At 44.8% G+C, this 25,011-nt stretch overlaps 1 protein-coding gene and 1 pseudogene across 2 annotated transcripts; both read right to left on the bottom strand.

The window, feature by feature from the left end:
• Window positions 1-276: 276 nt before the first annotated feature.
• On the bottom strand, window positions 277-17,695 carry LOC308398210 (katanin p80 WD40 repeat-containing subunit B1-like). Its single transcript, XM_080884710.1, has 20 exons — window positions 17,349-17,695; window positions 12,302-12,435; window positions 12,079-12,209; window positions 9,833-9,950; window positions 9,156-9,256; window positions 9,034-9,075; window positions 8,250-8,333; window positions 7,407-7,522; window positions 6,260-6,331; window positions 6,039-6,189; window positions 5,761-5,954; window positions 5,261-5,409; window positions 4,782-4,832; window positions 4,515-4,579; window positions 4,147-4,209; window positions 3,916-4,065; window positions 3,658-3,734; window positions 2,392-2,466; window positions 1,827-1,943; window positions 277-1,044 (listed from the first exon to the last, which is right to left on the bottom strand). The coding sequence occupies exons 2-20, from the start codon at window positions 12,348-12,350 to the stop codon at window positions 903-905; spliced, it is 1,947 nt and encodes a 648-aa protein (XP_080740836.1). The 5' UTR covers window positions 12,351-12,435; window positions 17,349-17,695; the 3' UTR covers window positions 277-902.
• Window positions 17,696-20,043: 2,348 nt separating this feature from the next.
• Window positions 20,044-23,722, bottom strand: LOC308398959 (RNA-binding protein NOB1-like; annotated as a pseudogene). The gene is made up of 5 exons: window positions 22,828-23,722; window positions 21,981-22,220; window positions 21,741-21,838; window positions 20,788-20,932; window positions 20,044-20,648 (listed from the first exon to the last, which is right to left on the bottom strand). The product of its transcript is annotated as an RNA-binding protein NOB1-like (transcript).
• Between the last annotated feature and the right edge of the window lie 1,289 nt (window positions 23,723-25,011).

The raw sequence follows: 25,011 nt of genomic DNA, 5'->3' as shown, positions 1-25,011 counted from the left end.
ACTCATGACCTGACCGTACACTCAAGAAAAGATCTTCAAATATGAGTCAAAGTGGTCTTATGTTGTAGAAATAATGCTCGATCATGTCTTTCCACAAGCTTCCTGTGCAAATGTCTAATTCTTTACAGACTTAAATCTGTGAGCAGATCACCCGACATGACTTTCACACGCTTGGCTCTAAACTGATGTAGAAATGCATGTTGCATTTGAGGTCTGCAGGAAATCTGAGACAGAGCTTCTGGTGCATTCACGAGTCACTCTGAAGAGTACAGTAACTAACTTCATTTTGTCTTTATTTAAATAAACAGAGCTGTACATGAACACAGTGGAGAAAGTGAACAGTAGAAAAGTGAAAACGTGTGCACAGAGTCCGAGCTGGAGTTTGTTTTTGGCGTTTTTAAATCTGCGTCGCTGGTTTACGGGATTAAACATGGCAGATTCAAACGTTCGCATCAGAGCGGTTTGTCTCTGTCCGCTGATCTTTACTCCGCCTTTCATGAATCGCTCGTGTGGTGCAAACCTGTGAGCACTTTTTAAACATCCAAACCTCTGAAGGCACATTCCCGTCAGCGCCTCCATACGAGACCGAGACTCCTCCCCGATTCGAGTACCGACCCGCTCGTTTAGCAGCGGCGGTTTAATTTCTCGACTTCCTCTGAGTGTCACTTAACGTCTTCAACATTAAGGTCAAGGTCAAGGTCAAGGTCAGATTTATTTATATTTATATTTATTTATATAGCACATTTCCAAAGTGCTTAACAATAACAATAAAACTACAGTGTAATACAATAAATAATAAAACATTTCTTCTTCTGTGACGGAGGCCTCAGGAGAGAGTCGTGACAAAAGAAGGACACACAAAGTGCGGGGTCTTGCGAGTCAGCTGATCCACGGCGCCGCCCTCAGGGCGAGTCGTCGAGCGGCGACATGAGCAGCTGCAGCTCTTTGAAGGTGCTGCTGTGACGACCGACCTGCGTCGCCTTGTTCTTCACGATGTTGCTCAGGTTCTTCAGCTGCTCGCAGCACACTCGGCACTTCTGGTGTCTGGAAGCACAAAAACATCAGAGGCTCAAACGCAGAGGACAAAGACGTTGGCGAGTCTGTCCGATTAAAATGGTTTTCCTTCAGTGATTGAACAAACCGCCACTGATGATGTGTTGCTATGAATTATGGGACATCTTTGCTCCAGTGTCTCGTCTGATTTACATCATCTCTGCACAAACCTTTATAAGAGAAACTGACTGTCGCTGGTTACAGTTCAATTCATTTTATTATGAAGGTTCCTGTCGTCTGAGTACTACACCAAAGGTGGTTTAATGTTTCCTTTTTTACCTCCCTTGGAGGAGGAGACACTGAAGCATCCTTCATTCACAACAAATGCAGTGAGGCGCAGAATGAGTGCTGCCCCACCGCACTAACATGCTGCTCTCTCTGAAGCTCATCTCAGGAATAACGTCCGTTAACCTCAGCAGCCTGTGTTGCTGCTGGCGAGGACGCAGGCCCTCGCCAACAGCACAAAGGTGACACCTGCTGGACAAACAAACCTACTACAGTCACTAAAATACAGCTGTGGCTCCTGCAGATGCAGAGTGCAAAGAGGAGACCTGGAAGGGAAAAGCAGCCGGCTGAGGAGCGATTACAGCAGGAATCAAGTCTCTGGGTTCGAACACGTGTCAGACATCTTTAAAAACGTCCCACACAGAACGAGAGGTGGAGTCAGCCGAGGTTTGGGGCATTTCCTCCTCAGAGTAATCTGAGTAATCAGCAGATTGATTGACGGTGCTGCTAAATCAGTCAAGCAGCTGTTGGACAGATGTGAGACTCACCGCTCCTCTCGTGTGATGTCGACCCCGACGGACGGCGTGGCCTTTAGAGTGTCCGAGATCAGCGTCCAGAAGTGCTTCATGACGAGTTTCAGAGACGTGCAGCCGGTCTGTATGTAGCTGAGGAAACGCACAGAGAAGGAAGCTGATTGGATGATCGAATTACACGACATACCGACACACTGACGGCATCGGGGCAGGTTCAGGTTCAGGACGGGAGGAAGCGGAGATCTGCTCCACCTCCTGACAATCAAAGTACTCCGGGTGACCTCAGGTTACCAAACAGGAAGTGATCTTTCTTTTTACGTAAAATCCGAATTAGAGTTTTAAATTCACTTTGAGAAGACGAAATCATCTCTGATGCAACCCGAGCTGCCTCCCGGCAGTTCGTCTGAAGCATCATCAGAACTCATTTCTCTCGTTGTAATGGTGAAACCCACAAAGTCATCCGTCACACTTGATGAAAACGCCCACAAAGATGCTGACGTTGTTTTAAAACGTACCCTCTGCCGCTGAACGCTCGCGCGCCATCTCTGGACAACAGAAACTTTACCTCTGAGCCGCTCACCTCTCGTACTTGCTCTGCAGCAGTTTGTCGAGCTGAGGAAGGACGACCATGCACACGTCCAGCTTCCACAGAGATCTGGAACAGCAGCGCAACATCTGGTTTTATACGTTCATAAAGGTCAGCAACCCGCAAACAACTGCAGGTCAAACTCTTCAAAATGAAACTTAGAAGACAGATGCAATCAAATAAACAATAAAAACTTTTCAGTGATTGGAAACAGAACAGACTGAAAATAATAATAATAATAAAGCTGCGTAGAACGATTCGTCTGTCATCAATCGTCAGCTTCTGTCACTGTTTTTAGATTTTTTGGGTTAAACTAACAAAGAAAGGTTTTGTTTTTGAACTCCAGTGTAAATAAAGGTTTGTACTTGTATAAAATCAGAATTGTGTGTGTGTGTGTGTGTGTGTGTGTGTGTGTGTGTGTGTGTGTGTGTGTGTGTGTGTGTGTGTCTCCACGCGTGTGTGTGACATCTTTGTCAGGACAGGAAATTGGCATGCTACTATACTTGTGGGGACAAAATGGCCTATTGTTGCAGAATAAGCAGATTTCTTTGTGTCTTTAATTAAACAAGCGGCGCACAACTTTAGGCTCTACAGCATAGGTGTCAAACTCTGGCCCGTGGGCCAAATTTGGCCCACAGACTAATTACATTTGGCCCGCGAAGCCATACCAAATTACTATCAGAGCTGGCCTACTGGTATTACACAGCTAATATATATATTGTTTAGTATTAAGCTTTGCTTGTTCCATATTCAGTTTTTCAGCAAAACTTGTTTGAGTCCATAAGAAAAGATTCATTCTTATATCTGGAGGAAGTTTTTTTTTTTCAATAAATATTAACGTTAGCCCGCGACCTTGTTCCAGTTTTGAATTTTGGCCCACTGTGTATCTGAGTTTGACACCCCTGCTCTACAGTAATTAGTCATTTAACTTGACTGGATAGATGTGTGAAACTCTCCTCCCTGAGGAGCAGCCAAGCCAAGGTGTGACTTAGGGTTCTCACAAAGATGTAGAAACGGGTTTGTGTGTGTGAGTGTGTACCTGTTTAGACAGCTTTGTAGGACCGAAACTTGAAATGTTACTATACTTGTGGGGACCAACAGTCACCTGTGAGGACAAAGTGCCTGTCCCCACGAGCTTGAATGCATTATTGAGGCTCAAATCCTCAGGGTTACGAGTAGGCGTTCATTTTTCATGGTTCATGATGTCAATGAGATGTCCTCACTAAGATATGAAAACGAGTGTGTGTGTGTGAGACTCACGGCTGGGGGTTGATGATGTTCAGGATGTCCACGACTATGGACGGATCATTCATGGAGACGGCGGTGTCAAGAGCGATCTGCACACAAACAAAGAGCAGTTTGAAAATATTTTGATTGACACAAACGAACTGAAAACAAAACAATAAAAGAAGGAGCTGCATGAATGAGCTGCCCGGCTGTATCCGGGCAGAAGACCGCCAAACGGTCATGACCTTCTCACACACGTGCGAGCTGCTGGTACCGGTGTGTCAGCCTCACCTTGATGCCGTCTCGGGTCCACACCTCTCGGACCGTCTGCAGGTTCTTCAGTCGGCTGCTCAGCGTCACACACATGGTCTCGTGACCCTTCTTCATCTGGGTCAGGGCCTCCTCGTCACTCAGGGCTCCAGATCTGTGGTTGGGTGAAGACTGACCGACCACACACGTTCAGCTTTATTCTCATCATCAAAGCTGTCGCGAGAATCTAAAAACACTGACGCGTGCACTCACGGGCAGGAAGTCGGCCACGTTCAGCCCGATGGTCTCGTGACCCTTCTTCATCTGGGTCAGGGCCTTATTACAAAATAATTTCTCACACATCATTTTAGTTGTTAATTTAGACTCATAAAACCTCTCATATAACCGCACTCAGACCAAAGTCACACAGCTGTTAAAGGTTTTAGATGGTTTTGAATTAAACCGATTTTCTGAAGACAAAGAAAAATCTTTAACTAAAGAAAGAGAAAACCGAGCGGCTGGAGGACTACTTTGTTGTAAACAGCAGGTATTTGAGCTCTGATAGGTTCGTTGCATTTATAGTCCGCTGTCCTAAGGCGTCCATGTTTCCACACAGACACACGGCTGCTGCGTTCACTGACCTGCTGTTTATCAGGAAAATGAGACTTGATGTCCTTCAGCTGCTGGCTGATCGCCAAAATGGACTCTGAGCAGAAGAAGAAATCATCAGGAAACGACCCAGTAACCACAAAACAGGAGCTGAAACACCTCTGTCGTGTGTTTTTGTGTCGTGTGTTTTTCACTGTCGAACACGTGATTTATTGTTCGTGTTTCATCTATAAACTGACACGTCGGAGGCGCGTCGTCTCCTGATGTCTCACAGAAACGTGAAGCTGTGCTGGACTCACCGTCCTCTGGAGGAGCGGGAAAAGGCTCCGACATCTTAGGAGGAGTGCGAGCTGGAAGAGAGGAGAACGAGGAGCTCAGACTGCAAAATAAATGTGACGACATGAAAACAAAAGAAGAAATGACGAGAGTGTCTTTGTCCTCATTAGGATGAATATTTTAAAAAGGCACAAAGAACCAATCAGATCCTCCCATCCTGTTTGGCTCTTACAGCGAGTAATGTTTACTCCTCTCACTTTTCAAATATGGCCTGCTTCTCAAAATCAGCCAGAGCAGAACTGATGGCGATGCTGCAGGTGGATCAACAGGTGAGGAAATAGAAGCTTTCGGGGAAACTAAACACAGATTTTGTTGGTGCAGTGTTGATTAAAGATGAACTCAGCGTCCTTTTCAATAGCAATATTTCACAGATCTCGTTGTATGTACGTATAACTGTATTCTTTATTCAACATCTGAGCTGCGATGCTCCGGGTCCACCTACAGATGGCGCTCTTTGGCTGGAAGATGGCCTTGTAGTCCTCGGCGTTGTGGATCTCAGCAGACGACAGCTTCTCGTCCGCCTCGTCCTCGCTAGGGCTCCGCCTCTCCCCTTCGGGGCTCCGCCTGTCAGACTCTGAACGGTGCTTCAACCTGATGACATCACAAACATTTGTTTGTTTTTAGAAGAAAAACTGCAAATTTTTTACTTTATTTACTTTTATTAAAGAATCTGGAAGCGAAACTTTTCCACTGAAGTCAAATAAGATTTTATATATATATATATATATATATATATATATATATATATATATATATATATATATATATATATATATATATATATATATATATATATATATATATATATATATATATATATATATGACATGTGATCTGAGTGTTTGATGAATGAAACCAGTGGCTCATGTATAAAACTTTAAATCCAGGAGTCAGTACTTGCAGTATCTGGAGTATTTTCTCCTGTCTCTCAGTGTGCCGTACCTCTGCGATCTGCAGGTGGTCGTGGGTCTCTCGTAGTTCTTTCGCAGTGCCGCTCCTTTGGGGTCCTTCTTCGGCTCTGTGAGCGGCTGGTCGTCCTGGATGATCCCCTGGATCACGGCGCCACCGCTCTTCTTTACCCTCTTCAGATCGACCACGTAGGACGACACACTCGACAGCTGATGAGACACGCCGATCTGACATGTGGAGAAGGTGGAAGATTAAGATTACCTAAAACTTCTGCACAGTACTGTTACTGAGCGGTGGGCGGAGCTACACACCAGCTGCTGGTTGCAGATGGCGAGGTCAGACACCTTTCCCCAGCTCACCGGCACCGCGTCAAAGCAGCGGTCCGGTTCCCAGCCGAAGACCCGCAGCGAGTCCGTGGCGCCGCTGTACAGGCAGGAGCCATCTGGGCTAAAACATATACACCTGAAACCACAGGGACAGGGGTCAGAGGTCACATTCCAGTTACACCCTGCTGCAACGGGGAAAAACTCACCTGACCGGAGTCGTGTCGCCCTCCAACGAGCCGATCATCGTAAACTTCTCCAGATCCCACAGCTTGATGGTCCTGCAAGCACATGCAGAGTTCATACAGCTGCAGCTCATTAGAGACACCTGTAGGTGTTTTATAGTGTCAGGTGAAGACGCTACAACACGGCTGAGGAACAGGAAGAGACCTCCAACAGATCCACGGTCAGCAGTGACAAGTCAGTAAATGAGGAGAAAGAGAAAAGAGGAACGAAACACGAACAAAAGAGGGAGTGGAGGGCAAAGTGCACCTCTCAGTGCATCATGGGAAGTCCCCAGGAACCTGAGGGATGGTTAGGGTCGCCTAACCCAGCTCTAACTACAAGCTAAGCTAAAGACATTTTTATAATTAATTGAAGAAAGCATGTGTTTGAGTCACTTCTTATTCTCATAAATGAGAGTAAGATTTATTCCATCAATAAACTGTTTGAGATAAAAATGACCCTGCTCCCTGTTCTGTCACTAAAACAGGCCAAAACCTACAAAATGTCTCATTTCTTTGAAGTGACACATTCAAAGCTTTAACGGCTCCATCACGATCACATGACAATCGGAAAATCAGGCCACAAACTACAGCTTTGCTTGCTGGTGTAACTTATAAACTGTCTCTAACACCAGGTCGATGTCCTCAAATTAAACATAATAATCAATTTAAGTGATTCATGTTGGAATACTTATTTATACTTCATATGCAAAAATAAAGAAATGATTAAATACTGAGTGCATTTGCTGGTTGTGTTGGAGAAAGGATGAGTTATTATTTCCATTTTATTATATTTATATTATATTTCCTGTTTACTTTTAGTTATAAATGTATGATTTAGTGGCACATGCAGAGGACATGTAGAAGACACAGGACATGTATGTGAAAAAAAGTAAAAGAATTTCAGACTAAAAGAAATGTTACATTTTAAAAAATGCCACAAACAATCAAACTCAGCACCAAAATAAAATCTTGGCGGCACAGAGAGAGGACAACCTCGCGCAGCCTCTGAGCTTCATGAAACAGAAAAACTAAACGAGCCACAAAGTGTCACAAACACTGATTCCACTCATGAGTCGCTCCTTCAGCTCCGAGCTGCTGCGTCTCGGGCGCTCGGCCTGCGGCGACGTACCTGTCGGAGCTTCCGGAGGCCAGCAGGTACTCGTTGGGGTGGAACTGGACGATGTTGACGGCGGCGGTGTGAGATTTGAATTCCGTGATGGTTTTCCCCTGAGCCAGGTCCCACAGCTGATGGAGACAAGAGGACAGGGCTGAGGTCATCGAACAGGAAGAGAGCAGAGCTCACCTCCTTCAGCCAATCAGAATGAGCGATTTTATTACAGGATGCTGCCGGTTTGATGCTTTCACAGCATTTACAGAATAAACACATCATGTTCACACTTTTAAATTCCCAAGATGCTCTCAAACACCCGAACATCCGACCGCTGCAAATGAAATGAAACTTAATTCTAAACATCGATGAAATGTTAGCCTAACGAGTCGTTACACATCACCAGCTTATTACTTTATTTAAATAAATGTAACTGAACCTGGGTCAAGAAGTGTCCTGAAAACTATTTTAATAGAAAAGATGGATCTTAAAAATCCTAAAACACTGAAGTGATTCAACAGACGGACCTTTTAAAACCATTTTAAAATGTAGAAGAATCTAAAAATGTTGCGATTCAATCGCTCGTTTTATTTTATGGGAACACGTGACTACCAAACATGAACCAGGACCAGCTGGAACATTTTAACGTCTTCCAGCCTTTCTGCACAGTTTCCTGCTGCTGATGTTCTGCTTCACAGTTTACATTCACAGCATCGTGTAACTCCTGCAGGTTATAGTTACTCTGAAGGTTTCTCAGCATCTACTGTTACAGAGTCAGAGTTACCACAACATGTAAGTACCGGGAAAAACAATCCTTAAAATATATTTTTTACATTAAAGGTGAGACGTCAGATCAGGTCGTACCTTGACGGTGCAGTCGTCGCTCGCTGAAGCTAACCACTTCCCATCAGGACTGAAGGCCAAACTCCTCACAGCCCGAGTGTGACCCTGCAACACCAACACTGGTCAGATTTTTGCTATCGAGACTCATGTGAAGCTTTTATTTTGAAGGAAAGTAGAAGCCCTGAGCCTGGTTCTGGAGTTTTTCCTTCCCACTGTCGCCAAAGTGCTCATAGGAGGTCATATGATTGTTGGTTTTTCTCTGTATGTAGATCTTAAAGTATAAAGCGCATTGAGGTGACTGATGTTGTGATTTGGCGCTGCATAAACAAAATTAAATTGAAGTCTCTCAGTTCTTTTAAATGCAATAATCCGTTTACTGTAAGACTCCATAAAAGCTCCGACTGACACAGTTTAATCCGAATCATTCTGAGCGTCCTCGGCTTTGGCGCACAGTGACCACGTGTCTGTGTGTGTTTGTTTTGTATGTGATGGTACAACTGTGGAAAACAAGCATCAGAATGTAGAGCGGGGCTTAAACATCTGAAAAACATCAAAAATCTGTCAGAAACCTGAAAACAATCAGGATTTAGCTTTTCACACGGTGCTGTTTCCAGGTCAGATGAGGTCAACTCATTTGCATAAAAGATCAGATTCCACTGAAGCAAATGTCCACATCACACTTTGTTAGGTCACCACAGGTGTGTTTACCAAATCCACCTGCAGCCACTGTCCACCTGTTAGAAACGTGCACCTGGATTCGAGCAGGATATTAGGAGCCGGCCTGTCATCCTGAGCACAAACTTACCTTATATCTGAACACGTATCCTTTCCTCCGCAAGTCCCACAGCTGACAGCAGAAAAGAAGAGACATTTCATTAGAGCGGATTAAGACTTCAAGGATGTTCTCACACAGGAAAGCACGCCTACCTTAATGTTTGTGTCCATGGAGCTGGAGGCCAGGAAGTCTCCAAAGGGATGGAAGCCCAGGCTGGTGATGTTGGCTTTGTGTCCCATCAGAGTCCTTAAAACTGAGCACAGGAAGCAGCAGGGTCACCTCTTTGCATCTCTTTCTAACTAAGACCCAGCTTAGGTGCATTAAAACGCCTCCGCATGATGGGACGGACGATTATTCTGACTGCGGGGTACAACGTCCTCCGTTACAGCCTGAGACTGAACACTGAGGAAGCTGTATCAATTTTCAAAATAAGAGTAGATGGAAAAATACTACTAATAATAACATATACTCAATCAGACTGATGTACTATATTACAGAGGCTGACATCATGTGGTATGACGGATGTCCTGTGTCCTCGAGGCAGCAGAGGTGGAAGAGCTCATAGCTCAAACTTTGCACTCAGAAATTTAGAAAAAACTCACCACACTAATAAAAAAAAGCAAGTTGATTTTAACATGTTTCAGCTCTTTGTGTGTCATATTTCTAATCGACTGGTTCGCTCACTTCACTTCTCTTTGTCAGTGTGAACCTTACGCTGTCCACCGCTGATCTAAAGCACCTGTGCAGATAAATTACGCACACAGACAGTTTAGAGGCGGTGAAGCTTTGACTAAAAAGCCTCGTAGCCACAGAACAGACAGAGTCTTACTCTTGGCAGCCTCCAGGTCCCAGACTCGTATTGAACCTGACTGCGACCCGGCGGCGACCTGCTCCTCCGACACGTTGAAATGGATAGACTCCACTGGGTTCTTGTGACCAGTCAGACTCTGAGAGGAAACAGTCAGAACAGACATCATCACCTAAAACTGCACCTCGCTCCTTTCTCAAAAACTCAAAACACAGACTGTATATCAAAATGTTAGTGTTAGTGAAGCTGCTGAGGGACACCACGTCACCTGTCAATCACAAAATAAGCCCACCTTCATCTCCTGCTTTATCGTCCCCTGAACACTAATGGAAACCATCATTTCCAAAATGAGCTTCATCTTTTATTCAATAAGACCTGAAAACAGCGACTGAGACCATAAAGCCGTCAGGAAACTGTTTACTGAGCTCAGAGATCAGGTGAGGAGGCGGCTCGTTTTCTCACAGACTTCTATTCACAGTCAGAGGAGTCGCCCCCTGCTGGACATCCATGAAAAACGCAGGTTTAAGCTTCACTTTTCAGAATTCAAATCTACACCCATCCTTTATACAGGGAGTGCAGAATTTCAATGATTTATTTTTACCAGTGACACCAATATAACATCTCCACATTCACAAATATACATTTCTGACATTCAAAAACAAAACAAAAACAAATCAGCGACCAATATAGCCACCTTTCTTTGCAAGGACACTCAAAAGCCTGCCATCCATGGATTCTGTCAGTGTTTTGATCTGTTCACCATCAACATTGCGTGCAGCAGCAACCACAGCCTCCCAGACACTGTTCAGAGAGGTGTACTGTTTTCCCTCCTTGTAAATCTCACATTTGATGATGGACCACAGGTTCTCAATGGGGTTCAGATCAGGTGAACAAGGAGGCCATGTCATTAGTTTTTCTTCTTTTATACCCTTTCTTGCCAGCCACGCTGTGGAGTACTTGGACGCGTGTGATGGAGCATTGTCCTGCATGAAAATCATGTTTTTCTTGAAGGATGCAGACTTCTTCCTGTACCACTGCTTGAAGAAGGTGTCTTCCAGAAACTGGCAGTAGGACTGGGAGTTGAGCTTGACTCCATCCTCAACCCGAAAAGGCCCCACAAGCTCATCTTTGATGATACCAGCCCAAACCAGTACTCCACCTCCACCTTGCTGGCGTCTGAGTCGGACTGGAGCTCTCTGCCCTTTACCAATCCAGCCACGGGCCCATCCATCTGGCCCATCAAGACTCACTCTCATTTCATCAGTCCATAAAACCTTAGAAAAACCAGTCTTGAGATATTTCTTGGCCCAGTCTTGACGTTTCAGCTTGTGTGTCTTGTTCAGTGGTGGTCGTCTTTCAGCCTTTCTTACCTTGGCCATGTCTCTGAGTATTGCACACCTTGTGCTTTTGGGCACTCCAGTGATGTTGCAGCTCTGAAATATGGCCAAACTGGTGGCAAGTGGCATCTTGGCAGCTGCACGCTTGACTTTTCTCAGTTCATGGGCAGTTATTTTGCGCCTTGGTTTTTCCACACGCTTCTTGCGACCCTGTTGACTATTTTGAATGAAACGCTTGATTGTTCGATGATCACGCTTCAGAAGCTTTGCAATTTTGAGACTGCTGCATCCCTCTGCAAGATATCTCACTATTTTTGACTTTTCTGAGCCTGTCAAGTCCTTCTTTTGACCCATTTTGCCAAAGGAAAGGACGTTGCCTAATAATTATGCACACCTGATATAGGGTGTTGATGTCATCAGACCACACCCCTTCTCATTACAGAGATGCACATCACCTAATATGCTTAATTGGTAGTAGGCTTTCGAGCCTATACAGCTTGGAGTAAGACAACATGCATGAAGAGGATGATGTGGACAAAATACTCATTTGCCTAATAATTCTGCACTCTCTGTATACAGTCTGCGCTCTGCCATGATGTGGTGCACTACACACAACGTAAGAGGTCAGGCAGGTTAGTTTAGTTGGAGGAAGATGGCGAGCAGTGGAGGGGAAACATGAGTCTGTTTAATTCCCATGGAGCGAACTCTGTTTTCATCATTTAACAATCAGAAATGAATCAATAATAAAGATAAAAGCGTGAGGTGGTGACAGGAGAGAGGCAGGTGTGGGCATCATGACCTGCAGACTGCAGAAGAGCAGTAGGTAAAGGATGGGTTCCTTTGAATCTGCTCATGTTTCAGGCCTAAAAAACCTCGACGGAAACCTTAAAAATTAGAAACCCATCGCATTTTGCATTGCGGGGGACTCACCATGATGCAGTTGGCCTTGCTGACGGCCCAGATGTTGACCCTGCAGTCCTCTCCTCCTGTGGCCAGCAGGCGGCCCGAGCTTTTCCCCAGAGCCAGACAGGAAATGGAGCTGGATTGAGCCTCGAACTCCTCTGTACGGCAACAAAGGAGGAACAAATTCAGGTCGGGCTGGGCTGCTGGACAGGAAGGGTGTGATGATCGTTTGAGTAACTTTAATACTCACGAAGGCGCCATGCGATCTTGGTTGTGCTGGAGGCAGCCATACTGGTCATACTGGGAGACTGGCTGCTGTGTTTGACGACCCCGGCTGAGGTTAATTCATGAGACGGACATCAGCTCCTGGTTTAAAATGGAGCACTGTAACAAAAAATTATTTCCCCCAGGGATCAATAAAGTATTCTGATTCTGATTCTGATTTAGTGTTTGCACTGAGCGTCAAACACCTGCAGGAACACAACACAGTGATAAATAAGTGATAGAAGAGATAAGACATATAAAACCGTCTCAGTCTCGCCTCTCTGACGCTGAGCTCTCATTTCTACTCCCAGTGAAGATACCATCGTCTTCAGCTCGGCCTCCAAACCACACAGGTGTCACTACCACCCTGTAAACCCTCCCTTTCATGCTGGCTGCCGTCCTTCTGTCACAAATCACCCCTGAAACTCCACCAAGCCTGCACACTTCTTCATGTCTCTTGTGTGCTGTCCCTTGTTTTGGATGGTTGACCCCAAGTATTTAAACTCATCTATTATTGGAAAACACTGTATACAAGCCAGAAGCCAGATGATATAAGTTAGTTAAACTGCAGGAATGTCTTAAAGATATAAAAACCTTGATGACCGTTAATTTCCTACAAATATAGTATCTAACCAGATTCTTACTCTGGATGGCATTACCTTGGCCTCCAGTAACGCTGTGAGGAACCTTGGAGTCATTTTTGACCAGGACATGTCCTTCAACGCACATATTAAACAAATATGTAAGACTGCTTTCTTCCATTTGTGCAACATCTCTAAAATTAGAAATATCCTGTCTCAGAGTGACGCTGAAAAACTAGTTCATGCATTTATTACTTCCAGGCTGGACGACTGTGATTCATTATTATCAGGATGTCCTAAAAACTCCCTGAAAAGCCTTCAGCTGATCCAAAATGCTGCAGCAAGAGTCCTGACAGGGACCAGAAAGAGAGAGCAGATTTCTCCTGCTATAGTCTCAGGCTGCTGAAGGATTCCCATGATGCACTGAGTGTTTTCTTTTCCTCCCCTCACTCCCATACCGGCCCCTCCCCGAGCGTGGTTCTTCTCGAGGTTACTTCCTGTGACAATAAGATTTTCCTCACCACTGTCACCAAGTGCTTGTTCATTTTACCTTTATTTATACAAATAGTCCTGAGACTCAATGCCTCATTTACAAGAGAGACCTGTTTCAAACAGGCATAATAAAATAACACCAATAAAATATTGAATATTTTACCAAGTGTCTACACAGTCAAACTAAAAACAAGATTCCCAGTGATGATTTCACAAAACCATTTATGCGTCTTTTAAAGTCTACGAGCAAAATCAGCTGAGAGCCTGAAATCCTTCTGTCATGTAATCCATGAGGACGGGACAGAAAAGGAGAATACCTTCTCTCTGAGGTCTGAACAGTGAGTGCAAAGAAGTCCTGAGACCGCAGATTGTGACTAAACTATTTGTCAGATTACAGGTAATCTGACAAATAGGAGACGAGTAAACCAGAAATGAATTTAGAGACAAAATGCTATCAATGAACCATCCTGCATGAGGCTAATGAGGACTAATCAACCAGTGAATATAAAGTACAGTGGTGTGCTAAAGGTTTTGAGCCGGTGATAAATCTTAATGCCGTGATAAACAAAGTCCAACGATCCATTTCTAAGAAAAACAAAACTCCAGCTTCAGCCTAGCTTCAACAGGAACTCGATGTTTGTAAGACTCCACAGCTTCATTGTTAATACATGTACCTTGAGAAGATACAAGAGAGGGAAGTTAGGATTAGGGTTAACCGAACCCTCTGAGAAGAACACAACCGTGGTTTTTTTTATAGATGCATTTCAAAGACAGCCTTAGCAGAAACAGCTGTGACTGTGTACGATCAAAAGCTAACTGCAAATGTTCGAAAACCATGTCGATACCAGGGTACCAGATTATTACCACAATTAATCATCTGCGTAAAAATAGGCAGTTGCACTTAGATTTTGTCCCACAGCACTGACATAAATAGTAAATAACGCAGGTCCCAAGACAGAAACCTGTGGCACTCCATCAGTCACATTTAAAAAACTGGAAGAGAGACCATTAAACTGCACACACTGCTTATGGTGAGAAAGGTGCTTAGCTTGGTCTGAACGGCCCTTTTCCAATAACCTCTGACATAAAACCCCACGATCAACAGTGCCGGAGGCTTTCGATCAATAAAAAGAGGGGTGCAGTATTTCTTTGCTTCCAGGGCCTCGTAGATATCATTGAGAACTTTAAATTTTAAACCTTTAAGTTACAGTACTGGAGAGATAAAATATCATTTTCATTCTGATAGCTCTAAGGTTGATTATTCCTCAGCCATTAAAGAATCTCAGCTAAAATACAGAGTTTGCAGATTGGTTCATATTATTACCATCCAAGAATCATCACCTTTCAGGAGGGCAGTACAAAGGCACACTGGGATCTCTGCTGAAGTGTTCAGTTGTATGGAAAGATTAAAAATATAAGACGCTGGCTCATCTATGATGCTTGCAAGCAGACGCAAGAAAAACGGAGACAGACTGTCTGGACCGGTGACTTTTTAATGTTAATGCTCTTCAAAGCTGTCAGAGAGAGAATTTATAGTCTGCCAACGCGTCCCAGGGACTTTGAGACTGTCAGTGGTTAAGATCAGAAAGTGATCACATTTGGATTTCCTAATAGAAGCAGCGAAGCTATTACGCAGCTGCCAAACCTTAGCCATTGGCATCAGTGTCGGACTTTCTTGAAGCTGCTCAGGGCTGCTTCCTGTCCCGCCCTTTCACTCTGACCTGGCTAAAAGCAGCATGTTTGTCCACAAGGCAGATAAAACTCTCAGAGTAATATTTACAAGCTAAGTTAACACCGTCCATCAATGTAAAACTGACCCAATGTAAATTCATGAAGTCGTGACAAAAGGCTTGCTCATGTAAAAGCTTTAAATTTCTGTTTGTGATGATGCTCAGAGCATGAAACTGTTCCTCGCAGCACCAACCACGCAGCAATCAGTCAAGTCGCTGGTAAAAACTGCTGTGGAGAAATGATGTGGCACATTAATCAAAGATGATTTATCTGGGGAATAAGGTGTGTGGGGCTTTAGTCATTTGTGTTAGATTAAAAACAGTGTGCCTTAAAATAATCAGACACAGGAGAAAACCGATCCCAATTAAAATCACCTACCAGAATGATTTCATTATAATAGCTGAGCCAAAGAGGAGAACGTGCCAGGGTCAAAGTCAACAGCAGTTAAAGACCTAGCTTTATAAAAAACTGTCACACTTCTGCCTTTCTGAGGCTGCTTGAGCGATAAATTTTAAATCCATAAATTCCCACATCTCACGTCTCAGAAACAATTATTCATTTGGCACTACCTCCGGTGCTTGCATGTTAACCTTTCCACTCGTCTCTCTCATTGTGTGAATGAGAGTGAGACGAGTGGCACGTTATCCTCTTCGGTTCAGCTATTTTCCTCCTACTGACTTTCATTCCTCTTGTGTTCAGAGCATACCTCGACCTGCTCCCACTGCAGCTCACGGTGTCATCTGCAAACATCACGATCCACAGAGACTCCTGCCTGGCCTCGTCTATCAGCCTGTCCCCATCACCACAGCAAACAAGAAGGGGCTCAGAGGAGATCCCTGATGTAATCCCACCCCCATCTTGAACCCATCTGTCATTCCTACCACACACCTCACCACTGTCTCTCTCCGTCCTCATACATGTCCTGCACCACCCTCACATCCTTCTCTGCTACTCCCGACTTCCTCATGCAGTACCACAGTTCATCTCGTGATCCATAAAGACACGGTGCAGATACATCATCAACAACCTCAAAGCAACCGCACAATTCAAACTCCTTGAATTTTTTTCTTAAATAACATAATTCTTCACCTGCAAACACAAGATTTCACAAATGAACAAACAGAATAAATCTTGTTTGGTGTTATCAGGTGATGTCGGTTGGTGTCTGATATTCATTTCCTGCTATAACAAAAGTCTCCCAAATATGGGATAAATAAGATATTTCTCATCCTCATCAGCACCTTCATCTACATCCAAACTGTTAGATAATATCTATTTTTCTAACACAAAAATAATACTTAAAATCTGCAAGAACCTTCATGTGTTACTGTCTGCAGACTGAAGCGAACATTTCTGTTTATGGAAACTGGCGCATTTTTCTCAGATCATAACGTGTATGAAAACACCGGTAAACTAACTGAGCAGTGCTGTTGTGGTCAGGAGTGTTTGCTCTGCTCTCCTGGAGCTTCAGCTAACTTCAGGTAATCTCATTAAGGTTCTTCATTAAGCTCATTAAACCACAGACGAGCTCATGTTCAGACTAACACAGCAGAGGAGGTCCGTCTGCTCCCCACTTTAACCCGTTAACTCTGACTCTGTGGCGGGTGTTCCAGATCAACTGGCGTTTAGATCAACTGGCGTTTAGATCAACTGGCGTTTAGATCAACTGGCGTTTAGATCAACTGGCGTTGGTCGAACAGATGTGTGGCAGTCTTGCGTTTCAGGAGCTCCTACCGACAAACCAGCAAAAAAACGCCAAATGTGTCACCTGTGACACTTGTGAGGTTGTCTCAAACACACTCCGTCAGTCTTGATGCTGTTGAACAACAAAATGTTTAAAAATGTGGCGAGTTTACCTGGTGATATCCTCATGCGCGACGCGATCAACTGGCGTTTAGATCAACTGGCGTTTAGATCGCGAAAACAGCAAACAAGTATGTTGTTCACAGGACACAAAGAGTAAACGATCGTTTACTCTTTGTGTCCTGTGAACAACATCGGCGTGGTGTTACTTGTTTGCTGTTTTCGCGATCTAAACGCCAGTTGATCTAAACGCCAGTTGATCTAAACGCCAGTTGATCTGGAACACCGGTGCTGACCTAACCACCCGCCGTACCGAGCTCCGGGCTAACGTTAGCCGAACACTGAGGCCGGGCATCGGCGTCAGGAGCAGCGGCTCCCCGGCGGAACTTGGACCGAGCAGACGCAGTCTGGCGTTGGGCAGCTTACCTCGGTCTGTCGGTCACCGACGGACGGCTTAAAGTTGATCCGGTGAGGCGGCGACAGCAACTTGTCGACGGTCCGTTTACTGCTCGGCTGCAGCTTAGCAACTGAATCACACACCTCACTTCCGGTGACGTCATTACCCTTTTCCCCCAAACAACTTTATTAACAAATACGCTTCGAAGTCATGACTGTAGAAAACGATCACTAGGTTGAACTTTTCAGTAGCGCCGTTAACTTAGCGGTATTTATCTTAAATTTCCATTTCTCCAGATTTGACATGTTTCTCTTTGTTTTTATTTTTGTTACGTTTGCCAAACTTTTCCCTTTTTCTCAAATCTTTTCTGGTAAATTTAGATTTTTTTCCTTATAATTTCTCCTAAATGCATCTTTTATTTTCTTGTGATTAAGTATTTTCCCCCTCACATATCTGTCCCTTTTCTAAATTTGGTTTTTAGTTTCTCATAAACCTGGTTACCCGCCCCCTCTAAATTTGCCTCTAATGATTTAAGCTGCACTGAAAGAAAAGCAGCTTTGTAAGAAAATGAAAGCTATCTAAAATGACATTGTGTATTTACAAAACTAAAATAAAACAAAATTAATTAGGAAATTAATTCATTAGTTCAGGGCTGGATTGGGACAAAAAATCGGTCCGGGCATTTTGACTAGTGACCGGCCCACCAGGTATTACAGGAAAAGCCATAAAGCCTTTGAATGAAAACAAACGCTGTTGTGACAGTGATGTACAGTCTTGTTGGTATATGTAGGATTTCTATACATTGTACATCAGATGAAAACTTTGGTTGTAAGATTCAGATAATTATTTATTAAAAGCGAGACATTTTAAATGAGAATAAGAAAGAAAAGTATTTCTTTGTGCCCCCCTCTCCCTGTTAATGCCCTACATGCCCCCCTGGCAAAACTTTGCTAGACCCGCCCCTGCACAGTTACCAGCTGTCAGCTACATAAAAAAGGATCCTGGTGTTATTTGTCTCTCAGAAACAGTTGATAACTTCAACTCATTCATGTCATCTAAAAGGTAAACCTGTTTCTCCATCACCTGTTCAGCTCTGATGATCCAGTAAGGACATCTCCTGGTTTCATCTTCATGTTTCCCTCTCACATAACCAAACCGACATCATGACCAGCAGTTTTACAGCTGTGGCTCCAGCAAACATCAGCTGATACTAGAAATTAATATTAAATAAATTCTAACAACAGCTGATCCAGCTTAAACGTGCTGCTGTTGTTTAGCGCGACATCTGCTGGTTTCCTGTTTCTGGCGCAAAGTGGGCGATCAACAAACGAGAGAGAAAAGCCGATCAGTTGATCATTGATCAGTTTCATGATTGAATGAGCGAAGAAGAGGCAGCTAACAGCGTAAAGACGCAGAATAAATCCAGCTTTGTGTCTTTTTCATTATAGCTGAAGTCCGGGACAAACTGCGTCTCTTCTCAGCTCAACACGAAACGCGTAATATTTTCTCTGATGATTCCGTTTTTACAGGACGGTTGGCAACTCTACTAACTAACCTTATGAATAAAGTAAAGTTCACTATCAGTAACATCATAGCACCCATCCAGCTGTATAGGAACTCTGTCAGTACAAGTTATTGTAACTGACTGTAAAAAGTCAGCATAACGAAAATAAACTCCACCTAAACTTGGTTCATATCTGACCCAGATAGACTGCAGGTCATAACTTCTTACCTGAAGTTCAGTTCACCTGACACTCGGACCGGCGGCCGCCTCGGGGCTCTCCTCCTCCTCCTGCCTCCCCTTTCCCTCATCCACCTGCTGGCCTCAGTGGGAGCTCCGCCATAGCCACCACCAAACAACTTCTTACACATCTGCCAGCATCTGGCCAATCCACCACCTTTCATTGTTTATACTGTTACAAACAAACAAAAAACCATCGGCCCATAAAAACGAAAAATCACCAAATGCCCGGTATGCCCATGGCCAGTCTATGCATTAGTTGTAATAACGTAATTCGTTTAAATTAATTTAGGCTATTTTTAGCCTCACTAGGCTTTGGTGCAGAGGTTCAATAATAAAGTTTATTTATGTCGAACATGTGGCCCTCGGCCCCAGAGGCAGCCCACTGAAGGGTCACGTTTGGTCCGGCTTTACAAAGTGAAAACTGCAGAGAAGTCGGTTTGCGTTTTTCAGTGCAGGACCCCGACGTTACAGGACAGTTAGAAATGTTTCTCATGATGATGTTTTTATCATAAAGATGTAAAATACTGAAGATCAGCCATAAACACTGAGCTGGAAACTATAACGTAGTTCAAGCAGACTCGCTGTGAAAGGTTTCACTGCTCTCTAAAACAAATATTTTAATAAGAATATTACGTCTGGCAAAATTTGAAGGAGGATTTACACCTTAGTCGTTGTTTAAACCCTGAACCTGATGTGCACCTGCACGCTGTAGCCGTGTAACCCAGAGTGACCGTGATTGGTCCGTTCAGTACTGCCGTTTGCTCTTACAGATGTTCATCCACCTCTGCCATCCTTCATCTAATCGACTGGAGGAGAAACGTCTCCAGCAGCGAGTGTTTAGGAGCAGAGCTTTATTTCTTCCTTCTTCACTCACAGAAATCCTGATATGTAGCAGAATCTCTGTATCACGTCGCCGCCCTGCAGACCGAGCGCGCTCCTGCCTCTGTGGTGGAGGTAATGAGCAGAAACAGACACCGATGTGAAATTTCACACACTTTTAATGTATTTATTATTCTGGCTCGTTCCATAAGGGATGCTATGTAATCTGTAATAATCTGGAGCTGGTATTGTTAGAGTCACTCGTGCTGCCAGCAGTTAATTCGCCCGTGTGTCGCCGAGTGTCGACTTCCTCTGGCTGTCACGCGCGTCTCTTCTGCTTTGAACACCGTGTTTAGAGCTGTAGTTAATCCTCATGTCTTGGATGTCTGACTGTCCATGAACGCACCAGAAGACCTGGTGAGTTAATCTGTCGCACGTGAGCCGATGGATGATTTGGGAAATGACGGTCCGGTCCTTTAATTTAAACACGATGCATGCTCGCCATCTTTACTTCTTCTTGATGAACTTCCTGCGGGTGGCGTTGGGGTTGGCCCGCCTCCTGCCGCCGCCACACTGGCCGTCTCTGATCTGCAGGTTGGCGGCTCGGCTGTAGATGTCGTTCTCACAGAACGGCGACGTAGTCCGGGTTGAAGACATCGGTCTTCTGGCGAGCCTTCCGGGAGAGCCTCTGCTGGGGGAAGCGCTGGTCCTCCACCAGCTGGGGGTTGGTGGAGTGTTTCCCCCCCTGAGGCAGAGGCAGCGTGTGCTGAAACACAAGACGGCAGCGGTCATGTTTAGGACGTTTAGACCCGACTCAGGCAGAACTGAAGCGGTCTGAAAAAACGATTTACGCTGCAGATGCGAACGCAGAGTCATTTTAGAAGTGATAAAACGCCGCGTCTCACCCGGAGCCCTCTGGGGTTCAACACTTTGGGGTTTTTGGAGAAATGCATCTGCATGCTGCCATCCTCGTTCACCGTCACCGCCAGCTTCTTCAGGGTTCTGTTCCCGCAGTGAGGACAGAAAGCTTTGTTCATGTCGCTCGTCGTCCTGGAATCGAAACATTTAACAGGTCAATGCTCCTGGACGGGCAACCCCTCGCTTTATTCTCCTTACAGCCTCTAAGAACAGGACAGGTCACTAACATCTGTCCGTCTGAGGAACATCTGTCCTCTCATGTTAGGTTTGTTCCAACCCTGCACTCCACGCTCCATCGTTCTGATCCACTTTAACATCTGTGCTTTTTCTTAAAGCAGGCGTGGGCGAACTCCAGGCCTCGAGGGCCGGAGTCCTGCAGGTTTTAGATCCAACACAGCTGATTTAAATGTCTAAATGACCTCCTCAACATGTCCTGAAGTTCTCCAGAAACCAGGTAATGAACTAATCATGTGATTCAGGTGTGTTGACCCAGGGTGAGATCTAAAACCTGCAGGACGCCGGCCCTCCCACCCCTGGTGTAGAGCCACTTTAATGGATTATATTCAGATTTTTACATGATGTTTTATTTTGACCTTATTTACATCTGTATCTCTGGAGCACCTTTATTATATTTTTCTATGTAAGCATCATTTTTACTGTGTTTTATTATTTTTATTTTAACCTACTCAAGCAGCAATTTAATACATTTATTTATTTATTTTATTCCTTTCATTGACTTTGTCCATTTTATTTATGTATTAATTTATCTTTATTCTTTTAATAAAGCAGTCCTGACATTTTCACTTGTTCAGCACCTTTATTCTACTCTTGATATAAATTTAAATGTTTTAAATGTCGTGTTTTGTATTTTTCGCTGGAACGGATTCGAGCTGCCTCCCTTTCAGCCTGAAGAGGTTTTGTTAACTTTGTTCGGACTCACTTGAAGCAGGCGTGACATCTCAGGATGTAGTTCCTCGCCTGCTTGATCAGCATCCCGTTCACAGAGAGAACGTGAAGTCCGATCTGAATGAGAACGTTCTGGGACACAGACAGCGAAAGCTTTTTGAAGTCCGGCGTAAAGCAGGAGAATATTTATTCACGCAGCGGTTTACTGAAACCATTCACACAAACCTTTAGACAGAAGGTGAAAAACAGCGAATGCACCGTCTGCATCCGTTACCTGCATGGCGAAGTCGGTGGTGAGACAGCCGACTTTGATGTCAGCTGGAGCCGTCCAATCAGCGGAGTCCATTTTCACCTCTTTGATGTTACCGGGAGTGATCCATCCTCCTCCATCGTCATCGTCCTCCTCGTCATCTTCGTCATCAGGCTCGTTCTCTTTGTCCTCGTCGTCCGATTGGCCCGCCGACGCCCTTTGCTCCGCCCTCTCCTCTGTCTGTGGTGATTCGTTGCCCTCTTTCTGTAAACAAACATCATCATCATCATCATCATCATCATCACTGCAGTCTGACAGGTGACAGAAGTTATGACTCAGTGAGAGATGTAAAATTCCTCCTTTGTCTCCTTGCTTCCTCTCACATGCATCCTTTCCTACGGGGAGATGTTGAGGAGGAAACCCTGTTTATCCCACGCCATCAACGTCAGGAACGTTTTCCACACGATTCACTATTTACACATTACAAGAATAAGACCTCAGATCACACTTGAACTACTTTTTCTCTTGAAATGTGCTGCAGGAGGTGGAGGTGGTGGGCATGCACATGAAGTTCAGAGGCTGCAACACAACAACAGAAATAAAAGGGTAATGCACTGATGCACTAGAGTCTGACTGGCGTGTGAAACCATGCAAACACAAAGACGCCTGCAGCCCTCAAAGTCTCATGGAGGCTCCTTTAAATATGAACGAGGTCTCCTGCAAACTGCAGCCGGTCACACTCAGCCACAAGCGCTCACTGAGGGGCTGAACCGAGGCTCAGAGGAACACAAAGGATTATTCTGAACTGTGAATCATGCAAAGCTGCTCTACGAGACTCCCAGCATGAAAACATTCTTCCCTTTCAACTCACCAGTAAACCCAGCAGCTCATCGCTGAAGGTCAGGAGCGGATCCCTCCAGAACAGAAAGCTGCTGAACTGGTCTCCGTCCGAAGTCGTCCGTGTGTCCGCTTGTTTCTGTCCGCCGCTCGATTTTAAACCCTCCGCTGGACCCTGACAGAGCAGCAGCGATAACACACACGCTGTGTTTACGTGCACAACCTGGAGACACAATCTCTTTTCCAACAACACGGCACCCAACTCCATTCATCCACCCATGCCTCCGTCCATCCATCCACCCATGCCTCCATCCATCTGTCTGTCCATCCATCCTTAGTGGCCGGGGAAAACAGATGTTCCTCTCTTCAGACATTTTCTCGGGAATTTCCACCCAGCTGCGAGCTTTAACCTCTCCAGTGTGTCCTGGTTCTGTCCTGGGTGAAACAGTTAACCTGCAGCGCTGCAGGTTTTCTGGTCGGACCCCCAAAGCACCCTAGCTGGCTCCCTTCAGTGTGGAGGACTAACAACCACTGCACGATGTTCCAAACCAGTTCCACATGTTTTCACAGGAAAAAACCCAGTAAAGACACAGCACCACAAAACCTCTGTGCTCAGAGGTGGAACCACGCCACTGGCTGTGGGAGGGGACAGACATTCACACATGCAGCTCACAGAGTCCGTCCTCCATGATTTTATTCTGTGGATGTTACTTGAAACTCTGCTTCTTTGGTCTTAGAACAGTCAGAATAATGGAGCTGGTTTCATCAGTGGCAGAGAGATTGTGTATGTGTTTGTAACAAAGGCAGCTCGGCTCGGTTTCTGAAGCTTCTCGCCTGTTTTCTACGATCGCTTTAAGACACGTTCACAGAGGAAAGGTTCTGAGCATTGAAACTATCTGTGCAAACACAGACGTCTGTGTCAGCAGAGGGATTTAAAACCCTCTGAGGAAGTCGTTACAGCGAGAGTCAGTGAGACTGTGAGGTCCAGGTGCTCCTCGTCCTCTCGCCACGGCATGAAGTCTCAGACCGTCACTTATCGTGCTTTTAACGTTTGTCGCATCAAAAATACAAAAGAATAGAAAAAGTCTGAGGAAATGAAGACGAGCTCCGAAACAACATCAGAACAAAGCTTAGCGTAAACAAAGCGTAAATAATAATAATGATGATAACTCCTGAACATCGCAGGTCTGAGCTGTAAGAGTGGAGGAGGAATTTTCCAGGAACGCCCGCTGTCAGTCTGTCCTCCTCCTTCTTCTTCTGTGTCCTCATTCTGTGGTCTGATTGGTTGGTTTGCAGACAGACAGGTAGACAGAGCCAGCCCATTGGTGGGGGACGGTGGGCAGGTAGGTGGGGGTGTATTCTGATTGGTGGACAGCTTGGCATGGAAGCTCTCAGCATGGCATGGTGCCCCCTCCCCCTGTCTCCTCCACCATCCATCTAATGCTCCTCACCTCTAACCACAGAATGTGTGTGTGTGTGTGTGTGTGTGTTTGTGTGTGTGTGTGTGTGTGTGTGTGTGTGTGTGTGTGTGTGTCGCCTGTTCGGCTGCTGGAGTCTTGTATTATCACTCATCAGCTTCTTTTGGAATTCAAGTCACCAGAAATTTACACGTTTGAGGTTTCATCTCATCCCAGGACAGAGAGGTGCAGGACGAGTTGGATAAATTAAAGATGAGAAATGATTCTTACATTAACATCTGGGAATAATAAAGAAGGTAAACGATGAAGGCACTGAGTGCAAAAGCAGCTTAAACCTGCATCCTTTCTGATGACCTGCAGGGGGCGACTCCTCAGTTTGAAAAAGAAGTGCTTTGAAAATATGATTTGTATCCCAGGTAAATACTTTCCTGGTGAGTTTATGGCCTCGGTTGCTCCTTTCAGGTCTTATCAGGTGTTTAATTTTTAAAATAAAGTTGTCTTTAGTGTCCAGAAGGACGGACGATAAACCCCACGTGACGATCTCCAGTTTCAGTCAGGTCTGGTTACAAAAAGCCATTATGGAGACGTAAAAGCACTCAGAGGCTTCGGAAGCAGCTGGAAGGTTTTTTATTTTATTTTTATAAAGCATTTAGTCCTTAATGGAGCGAGGCCAGCAGTGTGATCCCGTCTCTAATCCTCCTCCTCTCTGTGCTGCTCTCAGATGAAACTGATAAAAACACCTGCAGCTTTTTTTATTTACTCATATTTCTGAATCTGCAGCAGCTAAAACCAAACGAGCC

Source organism: Rhamphochromis sp. 'chilingali' (assembly GCF_963969265.1).
Source record: "Rhamphochromis sp. 'chilingali' genome assembly, chromosome: 6".
Lineage (NCBI taxonomy): Eukaryota > Metazoa > Chordata > Actinopteri > Cichliformes > Cichlidae > Rhamphochromis > Rhamphochromis sp. 'chilingali'.
Note: the sequence above shows the minus strand (reverse complement) of the source record. Positions and strands in the feature narration are given on the sequence as shown.

Excerpts from the sequence above, each read along its gene's own strand:
- LOC308398210 (XM_080884710.1), bottom strand. The coding sequence starts at position 12,350 with ATGACCAGTATGGCTGCCTCCAGCACAACCAAGATCGCATGGCGCCTT. Across the intron at positions 12,210-12,301 it reads CAAGATCGCATGGCGCCTTC|AGGAGTTCGAGGCTCAATCC; the intron begins GTGAGTATTAAA and ends GTTGCCGTACAG. Across the intron at positions 2,467-3,657 it reads AACATCATCAACCCCCAGCC|ATCTCTGTGGAAGCTGGACG; the intron begins GTGAGTCTCACA and ends CTGCTGTTCCAG.